At 35.8% G+C, this 22,641-nt stretch overlaps 1 protein-coding gene across 1 annotated transcript in view; it reads right to left on the bottom strand.

Moving 5' to 3' along the window:
* The window catches only part of LOC118733735, a gene marked incomplete in the record, with an annotated part of 802,810 nt that overhangs the window by 148,981 nt on the left and 631,188 nt on the right, over positions 1-22,641 (bottom strand). Inside the window, 2 exon segments of the mRNA XM_036463268.1 lie at positions 7,352-7,614; positions 8,862-11,039. Of these exon segments, the coding sequence (XP_036319161.1) occupies positions 7,352-7,614; positions 8,862-10,533 (1,935 nt within the window).

The following is a 22,641-nucleotide window of genomic DNA, read 5'->3' as shown; positions in this document are numbered from 1 at the left end:
GGTGCTCGTGACGTTTGCTGGAGGAGATTCGGTTGTGCATATAAGAAATGGACCGGGTTCCCTTGGTGACCTAGGCGGTGGAACTATTCCTTGCCTGCGTATTCTAATTAGTAATGGAGATTGAAGCTCATTATCCAAACCTAGGTCAAATCGTTGAGCGTGGGCAATAAGAATCAGCGCGGAAAGGAAGGCTTTGGAAAAAGAAATTAGACCAGATTGTAAATAAAGTTTTTTTTAAATTGGTTTTCTTACCGAGTACGAAGATATATTTCGATAACATATTGCCACGTTGTCGTAGAGTGTGCAAACAATTTAGTTTTAAATTACAGATTTAGACGCTTTTTATACAGAAACAAAGTTTCTGGTTTTCCAGCAGTCATACCCAACGCCGGCAGAACCCCATAAGCATGCCATGCCTGGTTTATAGTATATTCAAACACACTGCGCATAACATGAATAGGTATACTTTTTTTTCTTCATTAGCCGTGCTGTTATCTTTAGTTGTGAGCATTGGAGAACCGGTGATGCGATAACCAATTTGAGTGTATTCTTGGACCACGGCACACAGTTAGTTAGTTCTTTTATTTTTTAAATTTTTAAGGTTTTTTACTTTTAGATTATATCTATTGTTTAAAGTAGAAAAGTATTTTTTTTGCTATTTCATTTAATTTCTAGGAACTTATTTGATTTATTTTTTTATTTAATGTTCTCTTAATTCTCAGATTTTAAATATTATTTAAAAAGAAAATATATATATATATTTTAATTTCGATTAATTTTTAAGAACTTATGTTATTAGTTTTTCCTTTTTTAATATTTTTTTGTCTTTTTTATTCAAATTTCTTTAAATTTTTAGATTTTATTGTTGTAAAAACAAGCATATTTTTTTAATATCATTTAATTTTTAGAAACTTCTTTTATTAATTTTTTTCTTTTTTAAATGAATATTTTTCTTGTTTTGATTTACTTTTCTTTGAATTTTTAGATTAGTCATATTACTTTAAAAAGAAAAATATATTTGAGGGATCCGCGGCTCGGGTCCCCGGGCAACATAATTTTTTCTTTTTATAAATTTAATTTCCCTTTATTTTTTAGATTTTTTTGTTTTAACCCCAGAAGTACATTCTTCGTCGAATCGATTAGCCGACGACGTGTGTTGTTTACGTATACAAAAATAAAAAGGTAGGTACTTCCAGAGTGAAAAGGAAAATTTCTTTATTTCATTTAATTTTTAGGAATAGGATTTTTTTTCTTTTTTTTAATTATATATTTTTAACTTTTTATTTCATTTTCTTTTAATTTTAAGATGTTGTTGTTTAAAAAAGAAGTTATTTTTTATAATATCATTTCATTTTCAGAAACTTATTTTATTAACTTTTTTTAAATTACATTTTTTTCTTTTTACCATCCTTTTATTAACTCGGGATGTAACTATGTAATATTGATGCGCCTAAAAGATGCAGCGATTTCTATTCTCAAGTTATATACCTGATGACAGTACGAATGGCAATTATAATAGGGAGGTTTTAGTTTTTTAAACTATAATTTTATTTAACATAACTTTCTTTTAGTTTTTAGTTATTATACATATATATGCAAAAAGAATAACGCTAAGATCTCCTTGTTAGCAGATCTCTCAATTAGTCTTACGAAAGACAGAAAAGAGCTTTCAAGATAGTTGCCAGAATTGGCAGTTTTTTTTCAAAAGACTTTGGTGAGCCAGTATTGCCCTGTAAAATCAAGATTCTCTGATGCCCATATGTCATGTCATGAAAGCTTGGGCTGAAGAAATATAAATGTGTCTTCTCAAGTGAAGCGTAGTGTAGCTACATCTGTGATGAAAATCAAGTGCTTTAATTTTAATGTTTATAATAATGAAAATGCTGTAACCTTTTTATGGAAGTAGAACAGTAAACAAAACTTAAAACATATATTTTTTTATAAATCTGATGCCTGTATGAATAGATAAAATGACATAAAGTCTGAACGCTCCTATTTTTTGTTGAATAAGACTCATTCTTTACAACACTCCTACTTTTAAAACAGCTACAGATGCATGTATTTATGTATGTATGTATATTTATTCCTTTGCCTTTGTTGTGCATAAAAGTCTTTTGTTTTATAAATTTACATTGTTTTTACACTCATAAGATAATACTATTTCGCTGTCGGTTATTAATTTTATGGCACATACATTTCTCAGCTTTTCTGTACTGTACGCTCTGACGACCGCAGCGTATACGTAACCTAACTTTTCGCCAATTCGCCGAGTGCGCTCAATAAAAACAAATACCACAAACAATTCTACAAAACGGAAATGAACTGGAAATTCGTGTAATTGGACTTGATTTAATGCTTTTTCGTGTCATTCCGTTGCTTGCCGGATTTTTATTGTTGTGTCGGCATGTGTTCCAAACGGTGTATAAGTAGCGTAGTTGTGGTATTCGCATGCAATATTATTTGGTAAGCACATTTTTATTGCTAAAGGGCGCGACTTTCCAACACGAAAGCGGGATTGTGCTTACATTTGCTCCTTGCGTTTTGTTTTTTGGTAAAAGTGTAAATTATTTTATTGAACGGCTGAAGCTCTATATTTGTGTGTGGTTTCAAAGTCAGCAGCAGCAATATGCTATGTATTGGCAGACTTGAATAAGTATGTATGTATGTACATATATCACGTAGATACACATGTACATTTAAATAACAAAAATGCGCTCCTTTAGCTTTCATCCTCCCACACTGACAATTTCCACAGAAAACTGTGAAGGAGATAAAATTTTTGATTGTTTTTCTCTAACCATTTTTTTTACCCTCTACTTTTGCCTATCGCCCACAAACACAAACATAGCTACACAATCACGAAACTCCAAAGCTCCACGTTGGATTTTGTGTACATCGAAAGTTAATGGCATAGAAAACAATTCTTTTGAGGCTGTTTAGTGGCATATTCTCGCTGTCTAGTTTATTTTATTTCTCATTTCTCCTCTTACGCTTTCTGTTTTCATGCACTCACCGCTCGATTTGAATGGCTAATTAGGTTGTGCTTTGGTGCTTTTCTAGCTTGTTTATGACTTTAACGGAAGCACAAGATTTTGGTTTTATCTGCACACTGCCGTTAAAGGAGTGAAAGTAAGGTTTTATGTGTTAATTTATTTCAAGCAACGTGATTTAAGTACTTTGAAAAAATGTATGTTGCACAAGGAAAATTCTTAACAAGTAAGAAAGTCTAAGTTCGGGCGGAGCCGAATATTAAATACCCGGCGCAAGTATTAAATATATGTTTTCCACCTTTCCGAAAGCTACCGCTACATGATAAGCCGGGGTGTATACATTTTAAGTAAATTAGCGTCCTTAAATTTCGAAATATTGAAGTTTCAAGCATTTGTGAAATTTGCCGTTATATGAAAAGTGGTCGTAATTTTAATCTGATTCCAATAATTTTCAACGTTTTGCTTCTATGTGGCAAGCACAATAACCACACCGAGCTTGGTACAAATTGCTATAACGGTTAGCGAGATACATATATGTGATCACAAGTGGGCGGTACTACGCCCATTTTCCAAAATTTTGTCATAAACATATTTCTTGGTAAAGAATTGTTGCAACCATCAATTTTGAATAAATTAGCTTCAATATTTACTGATTTATCGAAGATAAGGCCAACAACTGCGCCAAGTTTGGAAAAAATTGGTGCAGCGGTTACCAAGATATACACATGTAACCATAAGTGGGCGTGGCTACGCCCATTTTCCAAAAATTTATAATATTCATGTTTTCCGTCTGAAACTCATTGTAAGTATCAATTTTGAGTGAATTATCTTCAGTAGTTACTAAAATATCGCAGTTTTCGTATTTCTTAAAATTACCGTTATATGGGAGGTAGGCGTGGTTATTGTCCGATTTCGCCCATTTTCAATACCATCCGTCCTACGCCCAAGAGAAGTTCACGTACCAAGTTTCGTTAAGATATCTCAATTTTTACTCGAGTTATCGTGTGCACACACGGACGGACGGACGGACGGACGGACGGACGGACGGACAGACAGTCACCGCTTAATCGATTTCTCTTTTCATTCTGATCATTTATGTATACATTTGTCTATATCTATCTCGATTCGTTTTGCCTGTTACAAACAACCGTTATGTGAACAAAGTTATAATACCCTTGTGCACAAGTGCGCTCGGGTATAAAAAAAACTATGTATGTATATGGTTTAAAAATATTTAATAGGATTTTTATTGAACAAAAAAAAATTATTAGCTTGGCCTTATTCGTCAAATCGTGGTATCCGGAACTCTTTTGTTAAGAAGGAAATTTCAGTGGAACCCGTGAAACCCAGAGCTAGATGGTTGTGCAGTGACCACATTTATTTAGTTAGTTATGGAATTGATTGTGAGAAGATTTTGTGTACACCATTGATAAGTTCCTAACTCTGACGGGCTTAGATACTATCAGACTCCACAACAAAAAACCAACAATGTCTTGGTTTGTGACTTTGCTAGAATACGGCTGTTAACCCTCAATTCTGCGCATAAAACTATGCCGCAAAGTCTTGATTTTAAGCGGTTTAAAAATGCAAACAAAATTAGTTTTGAATTGCTTTGAAAAGTATTCAAGCTTCACTACCTATCAAGTGCACACAAAAGAGTGATAAGTAATAGAAAGCCTTCGAACCAGTCAATCTCTCTCTCTTTTAATAACTTCATTAGCATACTTGAGCCGCATGCATACATAGCACTACATAACATACCCGAGCACTGGTCAAATTAAATAGCACACTCAAATCGTAAGCACCTACTTAATTCATAAGCAACCAACCAAAATCAGCATACATATATAGATATGTACATATGCAGATAAGATATAAATTCATATTCTATAAATTAACCCACGAAATAAATACATACATAAGTACATTGAGGGAACGCATCTCCTTTTGCATTATGCAATATGTAGATTAAATATTCACCTTAAGAATATTATTTTAGAGATTTCAATTTGCCAAATGTGCGCACACGTGCCTGCCACAAATGTACTGTTGCAATCAAAACACATGCCCGCAAATACCTTTAATACCGGAGGGGAGCGGAGAAGAGGCAGATTAAAAAGAATACTAAGACCAAGACCACGACCAAGAAGAAGACCAAAGTTGATGCAAGTCGGTTTGGCACGTTCATTTCGCATGAAACCAACACAAATGCACGAATGCGTAATTTTGGGCGAATATTTGCTGGCACGTATTTAACAGTAGTCGTGGAAAATAACAAACCTACAGAGAAGCAGCCGACAGACATGCTGGCAGACAGGTATTCGTAGACAAATTGCACGAAACCTGACATGCTAACGAAAGAGGTGAAAGGAGGAGGCATCATGTGTGTACTACGTGTGGCTGAGAAAGACGGTGGCGTATAAGATTTGCAGAGCTAAGCAAAGATGAGTGCATTCAAAGCAGCAATTGGGTAGATGCTTCACTTCCCATACATATGTATGAGCTCATCTGTCAGACTGCTGTTTTTGTTGTTGCTATTGCTGTAGCTCGGCAATTCTCATACGAAAGAAGCAACACAAATGTAGGAAAAACTATCGGCAAACGTAAGCAAAATTTTCTTATTTTCGTACAAACATACATATGTATGTACATGTACATTAGGTTGGTCCAAAATATAAGTTTTTCACCATTCCCAAAAAAGTGAGGAATATTATTATTTTAAAAATCGAATTAAAGAATATTTTGAAATCGGTTAATATTTAACCGTACCGCGGCACAGTGGGAAATGAGCAGAATTAATTCAAATTGTCGAAGATTTTCAAGGCACAAATTAATTAAAAAAATATACACGGATAGCTTCCTACATACCATTACTATATGACTTACTACACAAAAGTCGAATAGGACTAATTTTGCAAGTAATTAGCTCGAAAATCAAGCCATAAAATATCTATATGAATATAACATGGGTATTTCGAAAGTGGCGTTACGTGACGCTCGTTTGACAAAATGTTAAAAAAAAGAGAATTGAAAAGGTCAAAATTTTAAAAAGGTTTTCCTATATTTGCATAGCATTTAAACGGCATTTAATTAAAAAAAATTAAAACTGTTGTAAAACTGTTATATAAAAGCTTTTGTAGAAATATTGGAAATGTTGAAAGTTAATTTTCCAAGTTTTGAAATATAAAAATCTTTTCTGCTTTATGTTTAGTCAGCTGAATTATCTGACGTGACGTTACTAAAATTTGCATACAAATAGTTCTGTTAATATTGTTCTTGAAAGAATTTCTAACGGGAAGAAAACATGCATTTTATATTGAACGTACTTTTAAGCTTGACATCATAGCCACCAGCGGTATATTTTTTTTTTTTTTTGCAAATCAATGTCCTACTACGTTTCAACTAAACATGCCAAATGTTCAGAGCATAAATACGGTTTTTCAAAATATCTCGACTCTGACGCCTCCTAATAATTTTTTTACGCGGTAGACTTTTCCCTGGATTCGCACAAAAATATTTTAAAGTTTCGAGCCCTTGATAATTGATTTGAACATTTTCAAGTTACGAATTTCGGTATAAATTTGGTTATTTGTACCAAAATTCACAAATTCACACCAAGCTCTACACCAGTGTGGTACTTGAGTTAGTCTTAAACTTATATTTACGTTATATAAAAGGGCATACTATACTGTGTTGAATGACATATTAAAAGTTGATTTAAGTTTGCTTGGTTTGTGACAATATCACTCTGTTGAGAAAACTCAATTTTATTGCGATATTTAAAAAAAGAAAGTAACATAAAGTGCTTGCCACCACTTGCCTCCGCTAGGTAATTATTACTGATAATTCCTTAAAGCTTTGGGAACAATACCACATCACTTTTGGCTGCCTATATCTGCCTCATTAGAAGTTAAGGAATAAATTAATAAAATACTTCAATTTACATAGGAATTCCTTTTTTGAGTTGAAAAATTCTTAACCAGCCGTTTCAGCGGCAGCAAGAAAATTCCAGAAAGTTTATTTCCCTGTGTATTTTTGTACCACCCTAATCTGCATATGCATTAGTATACTCCTCTGCATTTACCAAAGTTTACATATCATCAACATATCGCCAACGTGTTGGTTTAGCTGAAATGTATTGCATAACTGAGTTTTGCTATCTGTCTCGTTACAATCAACGACATGCCGACAACGGATAATATAAACACGGCATACACGCTTCACTGGCTAGCTATTTGGCTGTATTACTTCGGCATTCGCTCCCTGCCGTTTGCTGATTTCCTTCTACTTCTACTTCGACTTGTACTATGTATCTACTTGTATTTGTTATGGTTACTCTTTGTAATCGTACTTGTACATACCTGTGTTAATTTTCCATTAACAATGCTCAGCGATTCCAATGATGCACGTACATGCCGCAAACTGTTATCCTTTAACGTTTCCAGGTGTGAGTGTGAAAATTGCAAATGCCTTATATTGACACCTGGTTGAAAGACATCCTGCGAAAGGGACGTGACCGAACGATCGAAGTCATAAATAGATAATGAATGTATTGGTGATGAGATGCGTTCGAGTGTGCTGCGCAACGACATGGCCGTCGTACCGGGACACTCGAGAAATAAGCCTGCGAAAGAAAACAAAAACAAACAATTGGGAATCGTATCATTCTCATAAACATACATACATAAATACATACATATGTACATTGTTGTTAATAAATATGTGATGTACATGTAGATTAGTTGATATGAGACATTTGCATTAACACGTTCGCGCCCATATCCTGCTGAATAGTTAGTTAATACATATGTAGTACCAGTTAATATGAGGCTCAGCTGTCAAAATACGCAAAGTGTTTTCTTACACATACAAAAGTGTGCGTTTTATTTCTACTAGTATTATGAAAACAATTCAATGCAGATTTTAGTTAATTTCTGGGGAAATCTGTATGATTGGATATCTTTCGAGCATACTTATAGATAGCAAGGTGTCATCCCATAAATGTTAATTTTATTGCGAAATCCGGTAGAATACGCATCCAGTAAAAATTTTTCTACGGAAATTTTTTTTCTTATATCGATAAACCCATATAAATGGGCGTGTCAGTTTTAGGACTAACATTAACGAAAAGAAGATTTTATTGTCGATTTCAGCAGAATATGGGGTTAATGTATCCTAATAAGCTTTTCCTTAATCTATATTAAATTTACTACAATTAAAAAAAAAATGTATCGGTATCATGATTTGCGTTTGAGATACAGCAAAAAGAAAAGCGAAAGGACATCGAGGACTGCCGTTCGCTGTGATCTAGTTTGCAGGACCTTTGCGTGCTCAAATCTGAAGTCTTTCCACATTTAACCTCGCAGCATTACAACGGCCGGAAATTCGCCACAGAGATCTACCAGTGGAAGATTTAAAATCATCCAGAATTAAACTTTTATGTAAGTAAATTATTTGCTTATAGGACATGGCTACTTAAATGTCTTTATGCGATGTTTTAAACTAGAAGACCATGTCTCTAAGTTTGAATGAAAGTGAAATTATTTGCGAGACGTATTTAAAGTAGACCCAGCACTAGGAAATATTGTAGCATATATCCCTTAATCATCAGAAATCGGGGATGCAGTATTTATCATGAACCGACTGAGAAGAAAACTCGTGGTAAGTTAGTTACTTAAGTATCTCGATTTATGCGGCCGATTAGGTTGTACATTTTATGAACGTAAGTGACTATCTAAATTAACTTCTTCATTACCGTAGGAGGGCTAATTAAGTTAAAGATTGGTACCCCAACTTTTTTTACGTAATATGTATGTGCATCTTTGATTCATTATCCTAAAAAAAAAAAAAACATAAATGCAATGTACTTACCATCTTCGAATTTGTAGCAAGGACACGCCGAATTTTCATCGAAGCTTGGACATTCAATGCTGTTATGATTGCTGCCATTTCCATCCGCCGAATTGTGAAAGCCTACACCACTGCCACTGCCGCCCGCGCCTAGACTGCTGCCGCCGAAACTACTACCGCTGCCGCCGCTACCGCTCACACCGCCACCACCAGCACTGCTAAGCGAGCGGATGGCACGGTGACGCGTTCGCCCACTAATAAACTTTTCGCTGCCGTCGTTTTTTTTATTGTTATTGTAGTTGTTGGAAATTTTGTTGTTCCAATGACTTTTGCTATATGCATCGTTGAGCCCGCTAGGTGCATTGCGAATGATTTTATTGTTGCTGTAGTGATTTCTTGCTGCTGCTATTGGCGATTGTGAGGTTGTTGTTGCTATTGCCGCTGCTGCCATTTCCTCAGGCAACAACTCATTTACTAAGTGCACATAACTCGCCGATTGCGTATTCTTCACGCTACTACTGCTGCTGATGGGCGCCATTGGTTTCGTATGCAACTCACTTTCCTCGAAGTTGGACGTTGTTGTTGTTATTATAATGGCTGTGGGCTGTGTTGTCTCTGATGATGACAGCAATGCGACGGATGTGAATGTTTGCATTGCTGTTGGCAATGTTGTTGACACTGTCCGCTCCAGCGTTCGCAACGCGGTCTTTACTGCTGCTGTGGCATTTGATGCGGTTGTGGAATTTACGCTTGTCGCGGTTGAAGGAATGATGACGTTTCTGATAGCAAAGTTGGCGATGAGGGAGAACTTGCTGCTATTGCTGGTCACGATGTTGTCATCACTTCCAATTGCTGGCGGCATCATCGTTAAGTCGGTTGCGCGTGTTGTCCTTGTTGTTGTTGTGGTTGTGGCTGTAGTTGTTATAGCGTGTGCTAATGTTTTTGTTGTTGCTGTTACTGTGAAAGTTGCTGCTGCTGCTGCTGCTGCTGCTGTTCGTGTTGTTGTTATTGTTGATGTTGCTGAGGTCTGAGGTTTTGTATTCGTTGCAGAGGGCAGTGACAGGCAAATGACGAGCAAAAGGCAAAAGCGCAACCATTGCTGTTGGTGTAGGTGTTGTTGCTGTTTCAGCATCGAGCGAAGGCGGGCGGACAAGGACACATAGTCCGGCGCGGAGCAGCGTTGCCGTTGCCACAGATAATGCTGCCAATTTTGCTGTTGCTGCTGAGGCATGTGGATGGCATAGTAACGGCTTAACTGTTGTTGTTGGCGCACTTGACAATGTCGTTGCCATTGCATTTGTGTTTGATGTGCTTGTTGGGTTTGCTTTTGATTTCGACTTAAAGTTCGTTGCGCAACGGGGATATTGATGTTTGTTGTTTTGTTTTTGTTGTGCTTGTCATGTTGATGACGCTGGCGGCACTTACTGCTGTCAAGTTTCAGCTTTGCCATTTGCTTTGATTGTAAATCCATCGGAGTCGGCGCGGCAATTGCAGTTGTTTGCTGTGCTGCACCTACCGCCGTTGTTGTTGTCGTCGTAAATAAACCAACATTCGCTGAAAGGATCGACGGCCATAACGACGTCCACTCTGACGTCCATGCTGTCGACTCCTTTGCTCTCGCTTTATCTGTGCCCGGTGCTATTGTTGTTGCTTGAGTATGGCTTAATGTTATTGCTGTTACTGTTGCACTCATTGCTCCTATGGGCACTTTGAAAGCTTTAATGGTTGAATTTCTTGTTTTTGCTGTTTCTGTGATTGCTCTAGGCGCAGTTTAACAGTGTCAAACCCGTGTCGCCTTGCAATAAACTTAATGCTGCTTGCAACACTCAACCTACAATTGCTGCTACTGTTTGTCATTCATGATGATTATCTTGCCGCTTGCCGTCGCTTACAGTTGTATGTATGTGTGTGTGTGTGTAATCTCTGCAATGCAATATCGCCCCGGTCACCTGTTTTGTGTCGCTGCCAGTAATCACTTTGCGGCTGCTCTTTGGTATGTGATTCGAAACAATTGCCTTGGAGTGATTTGGTATTTACTGTTAATATTTGCTGTCACATACTTGGGTTCTTGCCAGTGGAATTAATCTCGATTTGTGTATATGTCTCGGACTGATTCGTCGCATTGCTGAGTGATTACCACTGAGGCGTTGAAAGGTGGAAATTCACTTGAAATTGCGATACGCGCATCGAAGTAATGGATATCTGAAAGAAAAGAGTAGACCAAATTTACTCAGTATTTCCAATTTATTAAATTTCATTTATAGCTGTATAAATATATATAAAAGAAAGTTCGCATACAAATATATTCCTGTACTTGTATCTCAGCTCGAGATATTTGTGTTACAATAATGTAAAATACATACTCGTTTTCCACATGATTTTTTCGATGTTGACGCTGTTCTTTTTTGTCTGCTGCTTTTTGCAGCAGCTGACAGCGACACGAAAGCGTCAAAGATGAGGAAGAAAACTAGCATAACATTAAATCTATACAAAAAATTTGGTTGGTCAACTCAGAACTACATATTACCCAAACAAACCGAATTTCAAGTCGATAGCATCAAAAACATTGAGGAACCGAAATTCTAAGTTCTTCTGGTACCGTTTTTCGATTGTTTGGAATCGAGTTTCGGCTTTTTCCGGAACCGTTTTTCGGTTCTTTTGGAATCAAGTTTAGGTTCTTCTGGAACCGGTCCTCGGTTCTTTCGGAATCGAGTTTCTGTTCTTCCGGTATCGTTTTCCGGTTCTTTTGGAATCTATATTCGGTTTTTTTTAATCGAGTTTTGGTGTCGTTAGGTTAGGAAGGCGCGTACGAATGACTCCTTTTTCCACTCCAAGGCAGATTTGGCCATTATGAATGCCCTCTGTGAGCGCCAGGAGGAGACACATCCTTCTAAACGAGGTTAATCTAAATCTATAACATCAATATAAAGTCTGTCAAACCATTTACTATCCCGGACGAAGCCGTAGATGTTCGATCTTTTCAACTCCGCTAGCTTCCCCAAGCTATTGAAAAAACGTGATTTCAAATGCTTGATACGCCTTGTCTGGAGAGCTGGGCTTGACATAAGAAGTAGTGAATCGGTTCATCTTCATCCACATTCCGACAACTTCTGCAGATGGAGCTTGTTGGTATACGTTATCGAGGGAGCATTGGTGCTATAACATAGTGCCCTGTGATGACACCGGTAAGAGCGTTAACTGCAGATTTGTCAATAGTTCCTCAGTACGAATCTTATTGAGCCTCATCCACAAAGATCTTGTGACCTCACAGTCGTCCCGATTCATCCACAGGTTAGTGGTTACTGCTCTGGTGTTTTCTTTAAAAAAGCCATCTTGTCGGATATTTCGTTCCCTTCTAATATTGCTATGTCCACGAACCCAGCAGAGAGAGATTGTGGCGTGACTCAGTGAAGCCAGCATTGCACGACATTTCCGAAATGCTGTCAACGAATATAGTGGCGTTCCCTGACAGATACTCACTATCCCTAATAAGACAAGCCGCCTTCTCTATGCCAAATATCTCCGCCTGAAAGACACTGCAGTTATTAGGCAGGCGCTATGATTGCTTTATTTGAAGGTCTTAGGAGTACGGACCTGAGCCGACCCTTTTTCCATCTTAGAGCCATCGGAAATACCATCATTTACCGATAGGAGGCCTCATTCACATTCCCAATCTTCCCGGGTTGGGAATTGTATGGGAATCTTAAAACTAAAATCCAAGGATGACTTGAGGTAATTAGTTTCGACCTCTAAGTCGGCCTTAATTCCGTTACGTCGCCCACTATTAATTACCTTCAAGACCGCCGCGTGCGTGTAGTTGGTCTGATTAGGTTCCCTCAGTCTAAGGGCACCTCTAGCGGCTGCACCTGTTACGAATATTTGTGGTGGCTTCAGGTAAAAGCTCATGTTCAGCCCTTCTTGCGGCGCGTTTCTCCAGGCACCTTATATACCGAGACTTGCGAGTATCTGCACTCTTCCAATTGTTCTCTGATTGCTGCTCTTATCTAGTGCTTTCCACCAGACCAGCGCTCTATAGGTTAAACTCCGTCGGATGACATATCGGGAATAATATGCGCCGACAGTCCCCAGTTATTCCCAAAGGCCCTTTTACAGGTATAGTAGTTAACTCCTAGCCCATTTTGTTTTGCCCGTTGTTTTGTCCATTAGAACCGTTTTGGAATCCAGATTCGGTTCTGCTAAAACTGTTTTTCGGTTCCTTCGTTCAATGCTTCACTAGTATTTACTACCGCTAGGTGGGCAGGCATTCCCACTTAACCGAAGCAACTTAAACTAATAGTTGGCCAATGACTGTCACTCTTACCAAAAATTGGTACTTTGGACTAAGTAGGCAATTGAGGAATAAGCCTTCTCTAAGCGAAGGAAAACCACACTGTGTAAGTATTTTATGAAGCCGCTACTGATGTACGGCGTGTTCAAGATAAATACGCGGATCCCACTAATTGTGGTTTAAGAAAAGGCAGCCCTTCTTTACGTTATAACGATCGGTAGGAAAGGGACTTACTTTCCCACGGTGTTGCTATTGAGTACCAAAATGTCGGTTACTTTTTCCCACTTTCGTAAGCGACCTATTCTGGGAAAGTTACACTAATTTATTTTTGTAGCCATTAAAGTGGGCAAGAGCACATACCTGCCCGAGGGAAGCAGCGGAAACCTTAACAGGGATACCAGCCATACTAATTGAAAAAAGGGGCTTGCTGAAGCACTTTACGACTCCGCAACTTAGCTAGGAATGGAGACATTTGGGCGCACTTGGTTAAATTAAAACTACTCTTTGACGATCATATCGCTAAGCTCACAGACAAAATTCTACCGAAATTATCCTTCAGCACGTCCTACAAGGTAATATTTCCTGAAAGGAACATTTGTTAAAAGTTAATCACAACGATTGATCTAGGTATACTGATGGGTGAAATCACGAGGACGGAAATGCTGGAATCAGCGTATTTGGGGCTAGGTTCAAAAACATTGCACTAATGGGTATATATTCAACAATATTTTCGACGGAGAAAGACAAGCGTGGCGAAAATAAATGTCATTTTCAATAGTCAGGAAGCTTTAAAAAGCCCTAGAGTCATTCAAAACTGAACCCACACCAGGGAGAGCTTTTGGCGCGTACCGGAACTTGAGGATTTTGTTGGCAACGAAGGCTGTAGTTCATATAATCTACAAGTAAATGGAAGGAATCTCAGTTCGCCTCACAATGGCGAATGAAAAAGGGAAAAGCTACATATGTTAGATTCCCTCTAGAGGAATCTCAGAACGACTTCTGAATTTTAGTTGGAAGGGCCTGGGGACTTTCAGAGGATAAATGACAGCACACTGCAAGTTCACATACCAACATGACAAGATGGGACTTTCCGCAGACATGGACTGCTGGCTTAGCGTTATGGCACTATCACTTCAATAGAATAGTGGCAAAAAACTATGATTTTTACAAACGTCAATACGTCTGAAATATATCCAAAGTATTCACTATGGATTAAAGAAAACAAATTATAATAGCAAAGTCAGAGCTTCACGAATACCGATTAAGAGCAGCTCAACTTATTTATATAATTTTTATTTTGGCTGCAATTTAGTTTGGCATCCCCGGAGTTCGGCATTAAGAAGGGTATGGAACGATAGAGGGAGTTCTCCTGATTGTAAATATATATACTTTTAGCCGCAGCAGACTTATAGTTTTTAAGTTATTTGTTGTTAAAGTTAGTAAATTGAACTAACCTCTCGACGCTATTTCACACAATAAACACTTTATTTATGTACACACTTCGGCAAAATAGTTGCATTAAAAGCCCGCACAATGAAATGTAAACATATTTTTTAAATTTATAATGTATTTTTACTAAATTAAGTAAGTTTTAACAATTATCACGCACTTATATATGTATACGAACATTGTGAATACAGAACTGTTGATTCAACCATGGTTTCACACTGACATTAGAAGGGTGCTGCCACATCTAACAAAATAACACCACACATCTAATAAATAAATATGTTTTTTTAAACCATATTTTAAAAAGTGAAAATTTTTAATAAAAAATCGCGCGATTTTTTATTAAAAATTTTCGCCTGCGGCGCTTTTTCCATAAAATCAATACTTCGATAAATGAAAATTTTTAATAAAAAATCGCGCGATTTTTTATTAAAAATTTTCGCCTGCGGCGCTTTTTCCATAAAAATCAATACTTCGATAAATAATGAAAATTTTTATTTTTTATTAAAAATTTTCGCCTGCGGCGCTTGTAATTTTTTTTTTATATATTGGGGGTGTTTAACCCCATACCCTCCTTTACTACTAATTCAACGCTGAACAGGAAAACGGGTACGATAAAAACTATTACCTTTTATTGTTATTTTGTTAGATGTGGCAGCACCCTTCTAATGTCAGTGTGAAACTATGGTTGAATCAACAGTTCTGTATTCACAATGTGCGTATACATATATAAGTGCGTGATAATTGTTAAAACTTACTTAATTTAGTAAAAATACATCATAAATTTAAAAAATATGTTTACATTTCATTGTGCGGGCTTTTAATGCAACTATTTTGCCGGAGTGTGTTCATAAATAAAGTGTTTGTTGTGTGAAATAGCGCCGAGAGGTTAGTTCAATTTACTAACTTTAACAACAAATAACTTAAAAACTATAAGTCTGCTGCGGCTAAAAGTATATATATTTGGAATCAGGAGAACGCCCCCCTACCCCCCTATAGCAACCTTTTTTTTGTACGCGGGGGATGCCAAACTAAAATTTTCCCTTTATTTTTTGTGCATTTGCAAGCGTAGAAGCATAAATTGCAAGGATATTTGGCAATGTTGCAGCCAGCCATGCTATTCCTCCAGTTTCAACTGAACGCGCTAAAAGCATTTCATTTTTTATTTTCGTTTGACAAGCATTTCCTAACCGTCAACTTCCGCACCAACACAACATTTGACTCGTTCATTATTCTCACTTGCATGGAATATCCGCTGCATTCTTTCGTCCTCCGCCCCAGGGCGTCAAGCTGCCAAACCAAGTTGTACTATGTATGTTATTGTAGTTGTCGTACTATTGTTTATGCTTTTGCTTCTTTTTCCGTGGCTTAAAAAAGTGAACGCCAACAGATTTTTGTTGAGTGAGCGCAAGTGCACACAAACGGGTAGAACGGCTGTTAGATGATCAGCCAGTTAGAATATTTAACAACAAAAAAAGTGTTGTAGAATTTGGGTCTAATTTTTTACATCCCGTTAGTTTTGCGCTTATTCCATTATGGGCGCCAGTGTGAATTGCCGAGGCGGCACCAAAGTAAAATGCCAATTTGCAAGCACACGAAGCCAGCGTTTGCGGCTTGGGAGGTGGAGGCTTGAAGTGGTAGGGTAGTGTCATGGTGACTAGGCGAAAATGAGCGAAATATGTCAAAAAGTGGCAATTTCGGCTGTGGCACTGATTTTCGACGACTTTCATGGTTAGCTGCCTGATACTCAGCTATTACTTACTACTGCTGCTACTGCATATATTCATATGTACGTACATATGTATGTAGATCCATAGTATGGCCTGAGCTGGCGCTGAGCTTCGTCGGTCTTACGAGCAGCCAACAGCTGTGCCATGTTGTTGAAAATTTCGTTAAAGCGAAAATAAGTGAAATTTTTTGTGTCTCTGCCTGCAACACAGTTGGCTGGATGTCTGCCTGGCACTTCGGCGCGCCTTCTGGTAATTTTTCATGCTGATTTGCTGCGGGAATCTTAGCGCTGTAAGTGAAATAAACACCAAGATTGGGAGATGTGCACAACAGAAGCAAGTGAAACAGAAGCACTTTGGCGAAATATGATGTGCGGAAATTGAAGAATTTTCAAATATACACAGATGATAGGTGTTTCCGCTTGAAGTTTGTAGATATTTATGCTATGTGATGCTGAGGAATTTTTCATTGCAAACATATTACGTTTCAGTTACAAAGTAAATGGTAATAATAAATTTCTACCGCTTTAGACAACTAACCAGTCGGCGGCGGGTGGCAGCGAACGAACAGTCAAATGTTTAACTTAACTTAAATTGAGTTGGAAAAGTGATTTGAGGGTAAAGTTGGCGGTTTTTTCTTGCTCGAGAGAAAAGGCTAAATTGACAAAAGAACGTCTAAGAATAAAAAAAAAATATATTAAATAAATCAGCAACTCCTATACATTTAGCTCATATTTAAAAAAAAAAGAAAAGTGTATATAAAATTTCAAACTTATTTCCACTACTCTCACCATCACAATTGAAATGCACAGCATTTCCTGTATCACCATAGCTAGAAAATTATAAATCTCGTCACTTCCGTCGTTGAAATCTTTAAATGCACATACATGCATACATTGTGCAAAGAAAATTTTAGTTCCACTTTCTTCTACTACCTATTTTTACTGTAGATAAAGTACTGAAGCCCTTGCGTTTTGTCTCCTCTGTCCCTTTGGCCAAGTTTACCCGTTGTGTTGCAATTTGCATTCATTTAACGGATGTGCACATTATGCTGGTAGTCAGTGCGCCTTTGCTCATTTTACTTTCTACTTTTCTTGACCCAGCCTTCAGTGCCTCAGAAGATTTTCCTCTTTTGTTTAAGACAGTAATGAGAATTTAATGGAACTTGGCACAAAATATCAAAATGTCTGAAATTTTAAAGTTGGAAATAGCGGCAGAAGTGATAGAGATTACCGTCAACTTAACAATGACTACATATATTTATACCAAAGCGCAATTTAGAAGGGTATTTACCATTGTTCGCATAATGGCTGTTTGTAACAGCGCTTAAAGGAATCCAGATATACCCATTTTATGCGACAGAATTCAAAAATGGACCCACTTATGAATAATTCGCCATTGCTTGAAATATGCTTGTGACTTTGCTTGCCTTTTTTGAATTTTCCAAAGCTATTGGTACCAGGCAATGTTCCATATTATATTTTTGAACTGGTTTTAATGTATTTGAGTTTATTCTTTTTGAATTTATATATTTTATTGTTGAACAAATCCAAGTAACTTTTTCAGTGTTTTAAATCGAGGTGTGCTCGCTAGTCAAACGCCATCACCGGAGCTGAGTACTGGGATTTACTGCAGTATATGTCCTCAAATTTTAGAGCTCTCGGAAGATCCTTTGAAGGACCATTAAAATGGACAATACTACTATCTGCTCACTTTCGATGATTACGCATTTTGTGTCTTATATTTGTGTGTTATTTAATTAATTGAAATTTAAAAAGAATCAACATTTTGGTAACTGAAAATTCCGCACAACTCACAATTATTTGCAAACAGGAGCCATTAAATAGAGTTCAATTGATAAAAAAGTGATATGCATATGGGGCGTTCCATCCCAAAATAAACGGGGTTCACACTTCATGTGTTTGATTTTTTCAAATTCCTAGGGTTGATGGACAAACATAAATAATAAACAAGGGTGAAATTTGAGCTTGATTAATACATTTTTAAAAACCTTATATTACAAAAACAAAATCCAATCGATTTAATATTTTTCTAGCTCTGAGTATTTCGGGGTACACTCTACAATAATTTGAGTTATGAATTCGTTTTTACACCGAAGTTGAGTAAAATGAGAACATTAAAAATTGAAAATTTTTTTTAGAATTTTTTTGAGTATGCAGTTTGAAGCCCATTAAATATTAGTGTAATAAAGTGCAAGCTTTAAGCCGCTGAAAAATTGCGTTGAATGCAAAAAAAATAAAAAATAAAAAATTAGCGCCAGTTTTGCAATCGCTTAAAACTTGCGCTTTATTATACTAACATTTAATGGGCTACAAAACTGCATACTCAAAAAAATTCTAGAAATATTAAAAAAAACTTATAAATTTTGTAATGTACTCAACTTCGGTGTAAACAAAAATTCATAACTCAAATTATTTTAGTGTGCACCCCATAATACTATACTTAAATACTGCGCAACACTCAGAGCTACCATTGTGATGTTTTAAATTTTTTTTGAGATGACATATTTTCAAAAACGATTTTTTTTTATCAAAAACTTTGTATGTGAAAAATTTTTCAAGAAAAAAAAATTTTTTAAATATTTCTTTTCACAGAGGACTTTGATGTGTGTATGTATAATTTTTTTCAAATTTTTTCCACGCCCGTTCTCGAGATATTTGAAAATTATTAAAAAGATTTGTTTTTGTTTTTGTGCTGTAAAGTTTTTAAAAAATGCATTAATCAAGCTCAAATTTCACCCTCATTTATAATTTATGTTTGCCCATCAACCCTAAAAATTTTAAACAAATCAACCAGTCCATTTTGGTATGGAATGCCCCATATACATATACCCCATCCCAGTTTTTTACAAATTGAGGAAATCAATAGCTTAAAATCGATCTAAAATTTTACTTGCGGAATATATGTATATTTTCGGTCTAAGGAGGCGATATAAAATTTGATTATGTATGTAGTTTTAGTCTTGAATGAAAAACTTATTGTCAATTAAATATATAAATAAAATTAAATTGCTATTAAATTATGGATATAAAATGACTGTAGCTAAAATATTAAAATCAAAACTTATCAACCATTCATTTACACTTCTAGTCCATTTGTGTATGCAAACTGGTATGTTAAAAAGTTTTTATTATTTGATTTTTTACCGTTCGGAACTTATCGTTACCAAGGGTGTTTATTTTTTGCAATACATATCTCGACCCAACTGTCAAAAAGATATACATAAGCGAATTTTTTTATTTTATTTTTGATGCAGAAATGCATCTAAATGATCTAGCAACATTTCACAATCAAAAAGATATATTTAAAAAATGTCGCTTACGTTTTTTTAGCCGTTAGGACTCGATATGTACATTTAATAGTTGCGTTCCCCAACTTTTCTGGGTTAAAACCTGTAAAACTGTCACAAAGCAAAAGAAGCCAGAGAACCGAGTACGGGAACGCTTTCTGGTAAATTCCTGTAAATTTTTGCAACTTCTTGCGAGTTAGGCAACGCAACTAATACATAGGTACATAAATTCTCCCGCGCTACGTGTGAATAAAAATTTTTTTAATTAGAACCAAAGAGCTTTTTTTAGAAAAATGTACATATCTGTGTTCGTATGGAAAAGTAGCTTAAGTCGAAAAGCTGGCTTTAGTATAAATCGGCATTCGCAGTATACGATTACGAATGAGTCACTGGCACGAGCCGTTGAACAACTTTTGGCAAATAAACGTACAAGAAATAGTTCCGATACTAGCAAGTCAATGCTCTCATTAAGTCTCATCCAAAAATTCCTAGTCGTTTAAAAAATAAAGGGAATGCGGCATTATACTAAAGCTAGCCTTTCGACATAAGCTACTTTTCCATACGAGCACAGATAAGTATGTATGTATGTATGTACTTTAACTTCATTGGAACAACGATTATGCAAAAATGTAGACACGGAACAAACATCATAATAAAAAAAAATATTAAGTAGGTTACTCAAATATTTAGTCGAAATGCGATATTTTATGAATATATCACTTAAATTGGTGGAAAGTTTCTTGATCCAGCTCGTCTCAAACACATTATTGTATATAAAATAAGGGTATATGAATATATCGAAGGCTGAGTGGAAGCCCGACCTATCCCGCCACCCAGTTCGAAAATGCCCTATCTCAGAAAACTTTTCAAGAACGTCCTATTTCATAATTTGGCTGGAGAACGCCCTATCTCAGAATTCGATTTAAGAACGCCTTAATTCAGAATTCGTTTCAAAAACGCCCTATCGCAGCTGAAAATATATTGAAAATATGATGAAATAGGGCGATTTTGAATTGGCAGCTGAGATAGGCAGCTTGAAAAGTTCTTTTGAGATAGTGCTTTCTTCAATTAAATTCTGAAATAAGGCGTTCTACAGAATAGTAGTACACCTCTCTAACTATTCAGCCACAGCGGCCGTCAATGATGCTACTGTCTGAAATTTTCTGCTTCCACTAAATAAAAAGTAGTTATTAAAACACTTGCCGTTGAGTGGTGGTAAAAAAAATATATATACATACATACATAAATAAGCCGAGTATGTATATTAACCCAATATTTTTATTTGTTTGCAAATATTGAAACAAGTGTTTTCTGAATGAATTAAAGTACGCAAGCTGAGCATTTTTAGCACGCAACACTTTTAAACGTCATTATATATATATTATAATAAGACGTAAATTTCCATAAGCTTGCAAACTAAATTTGCCAAAAAATAAAATTTGCTAAATTTTCGCGAAATTTTTGGCCAACAGTAAATATTGCAAATAATACATATTTACACAATTTGAAGCAAAAAAAAATATATAAACTCATACTTTTACTATAAAAGCTTGAAATGTTGCAAAAATTCGCTTTATTGTCAAAGAAATAATTGACAAACGAGTGTTGAGGACCACAGCCAAAACATCGCGCTAATTTTCTTCGTTTCGGTTCTAATCTTCGCTTCAGTTGCACGGGTTTGTGTAATGGACGCACGCACTTACGAACGTACGTACGCCGCTTTGAACAATCGCAATTAGTACTTTTATGACCTGCAAGCTGCCAATTGTGAACAATCAAGATGCAAGGATTAATTGGAATTTGGGGCAAATGAAGAATTTTTAAAATAATTTTTTTTTGTGTTTTTCCAAATACATTGTCCAATCAATGTACACAAGTAGATGTGTATTCCTTACTGTAAAAGCTTGATGGGCGGCGCAAGAAACTATTGCAGTAGCAATGGTGATAGGATTAGCAATGGCAGAAATGCTGGCGTTGCACAGTGATTCAAAACTGTAATTTAATGTTCATAATTCACTGGAGCCTTCATTTTTCAACCAATTTGATTAAATGAAAGTTTAAATGAAAGTTTATAAAATTGGCAAGAGGCCCCTGAGCCCGATTTTTGAATTTTTATATGTTTATATTAAATTTTTTAGTTTAAAGTGCGGAAAAAGTAGCAATTTTGAAGAAAATCGATTCTCCTGTTCCAGTTAATAAATGCTACTTAACAAAAACTAGCTGAAAACAATTGTAGGGTGCCCCAAAATGAAATAAAATCAAAGGAAAAATTGAAAATTTTATAAGAAAATTTCTAATAATAATCGATATTTTCTTCGATTTCTTATCGAAATTTTCTTCGAGTTTCTTATCGATATTTTTATAGATTTTATTATCGATATTTTACGACTTTGTTATCGAAATTTTTTATCGATATTGTTATCGATATTTTTTATCGATATTTTAATCAATTTTGTTATTGATTTTGCTGGAGATATTTTTATCGATTTTGTTATCGATTATTTATCCATATTTTTATCGATTTTGTTATCGATATTTTTATAGAATTATTATCGATATTTTTATCGATTTTGTTATCGATATTTTCATAGATTTCTTATCGGTATTTTTATCGATGTTTTTATCGATTTGGTTATCGATTTTGCTACCAATATTAGGTATTATCAATTTGGCTATCCATATTTTTATCGATATTTTTATCGGTTTTATTATCGATATTTTGATGGATGTTACAATCGATTTTGTTATCGATAGATATATATTTAGATAAAAATTAAGATAAAGGAAAACTGAATAACAGTAATAATAAAACAAATAATATAACCTTAGGCAAAAGCAGATGTATGTACGTATGTACATATGTATGTATATTGGTTATGTTCAGGGAACGGATTTTTAGGACCTAAAAACCTATAAAAAAGGCAAAATAAAATAACGAAATAGGCTGGAAAAGGCAAAATAAAATAGCGAAAAAGGCAGGAAAAGGCACTAGGTATTGCAAAAAAAAGCAAAATAAGAACAAATAAG

This window comes from Rhagoletis pomonella, unplaced genomic scaffold (assembly GCF_013731165.1).
Source record: "Rhagoletis pomonella isolate Grant_MI unplaced genomic scaffold, Rhpom_1.0 Rhpom_scaffold_00002, whole genome shotgun sequence".
Classification (NCBI taxonomy): Eukaryota; Metazoa; Arthropoda; class Insecta; order Diptera; family Tephritidae; genus Rhagoletis; species Rhagoletis pomonella.
The sequence above is the reverse complement of the archived record's forward strand: the minus strand, read 5'-3'. Positions and strand labels throughout refer to the sequence as shown.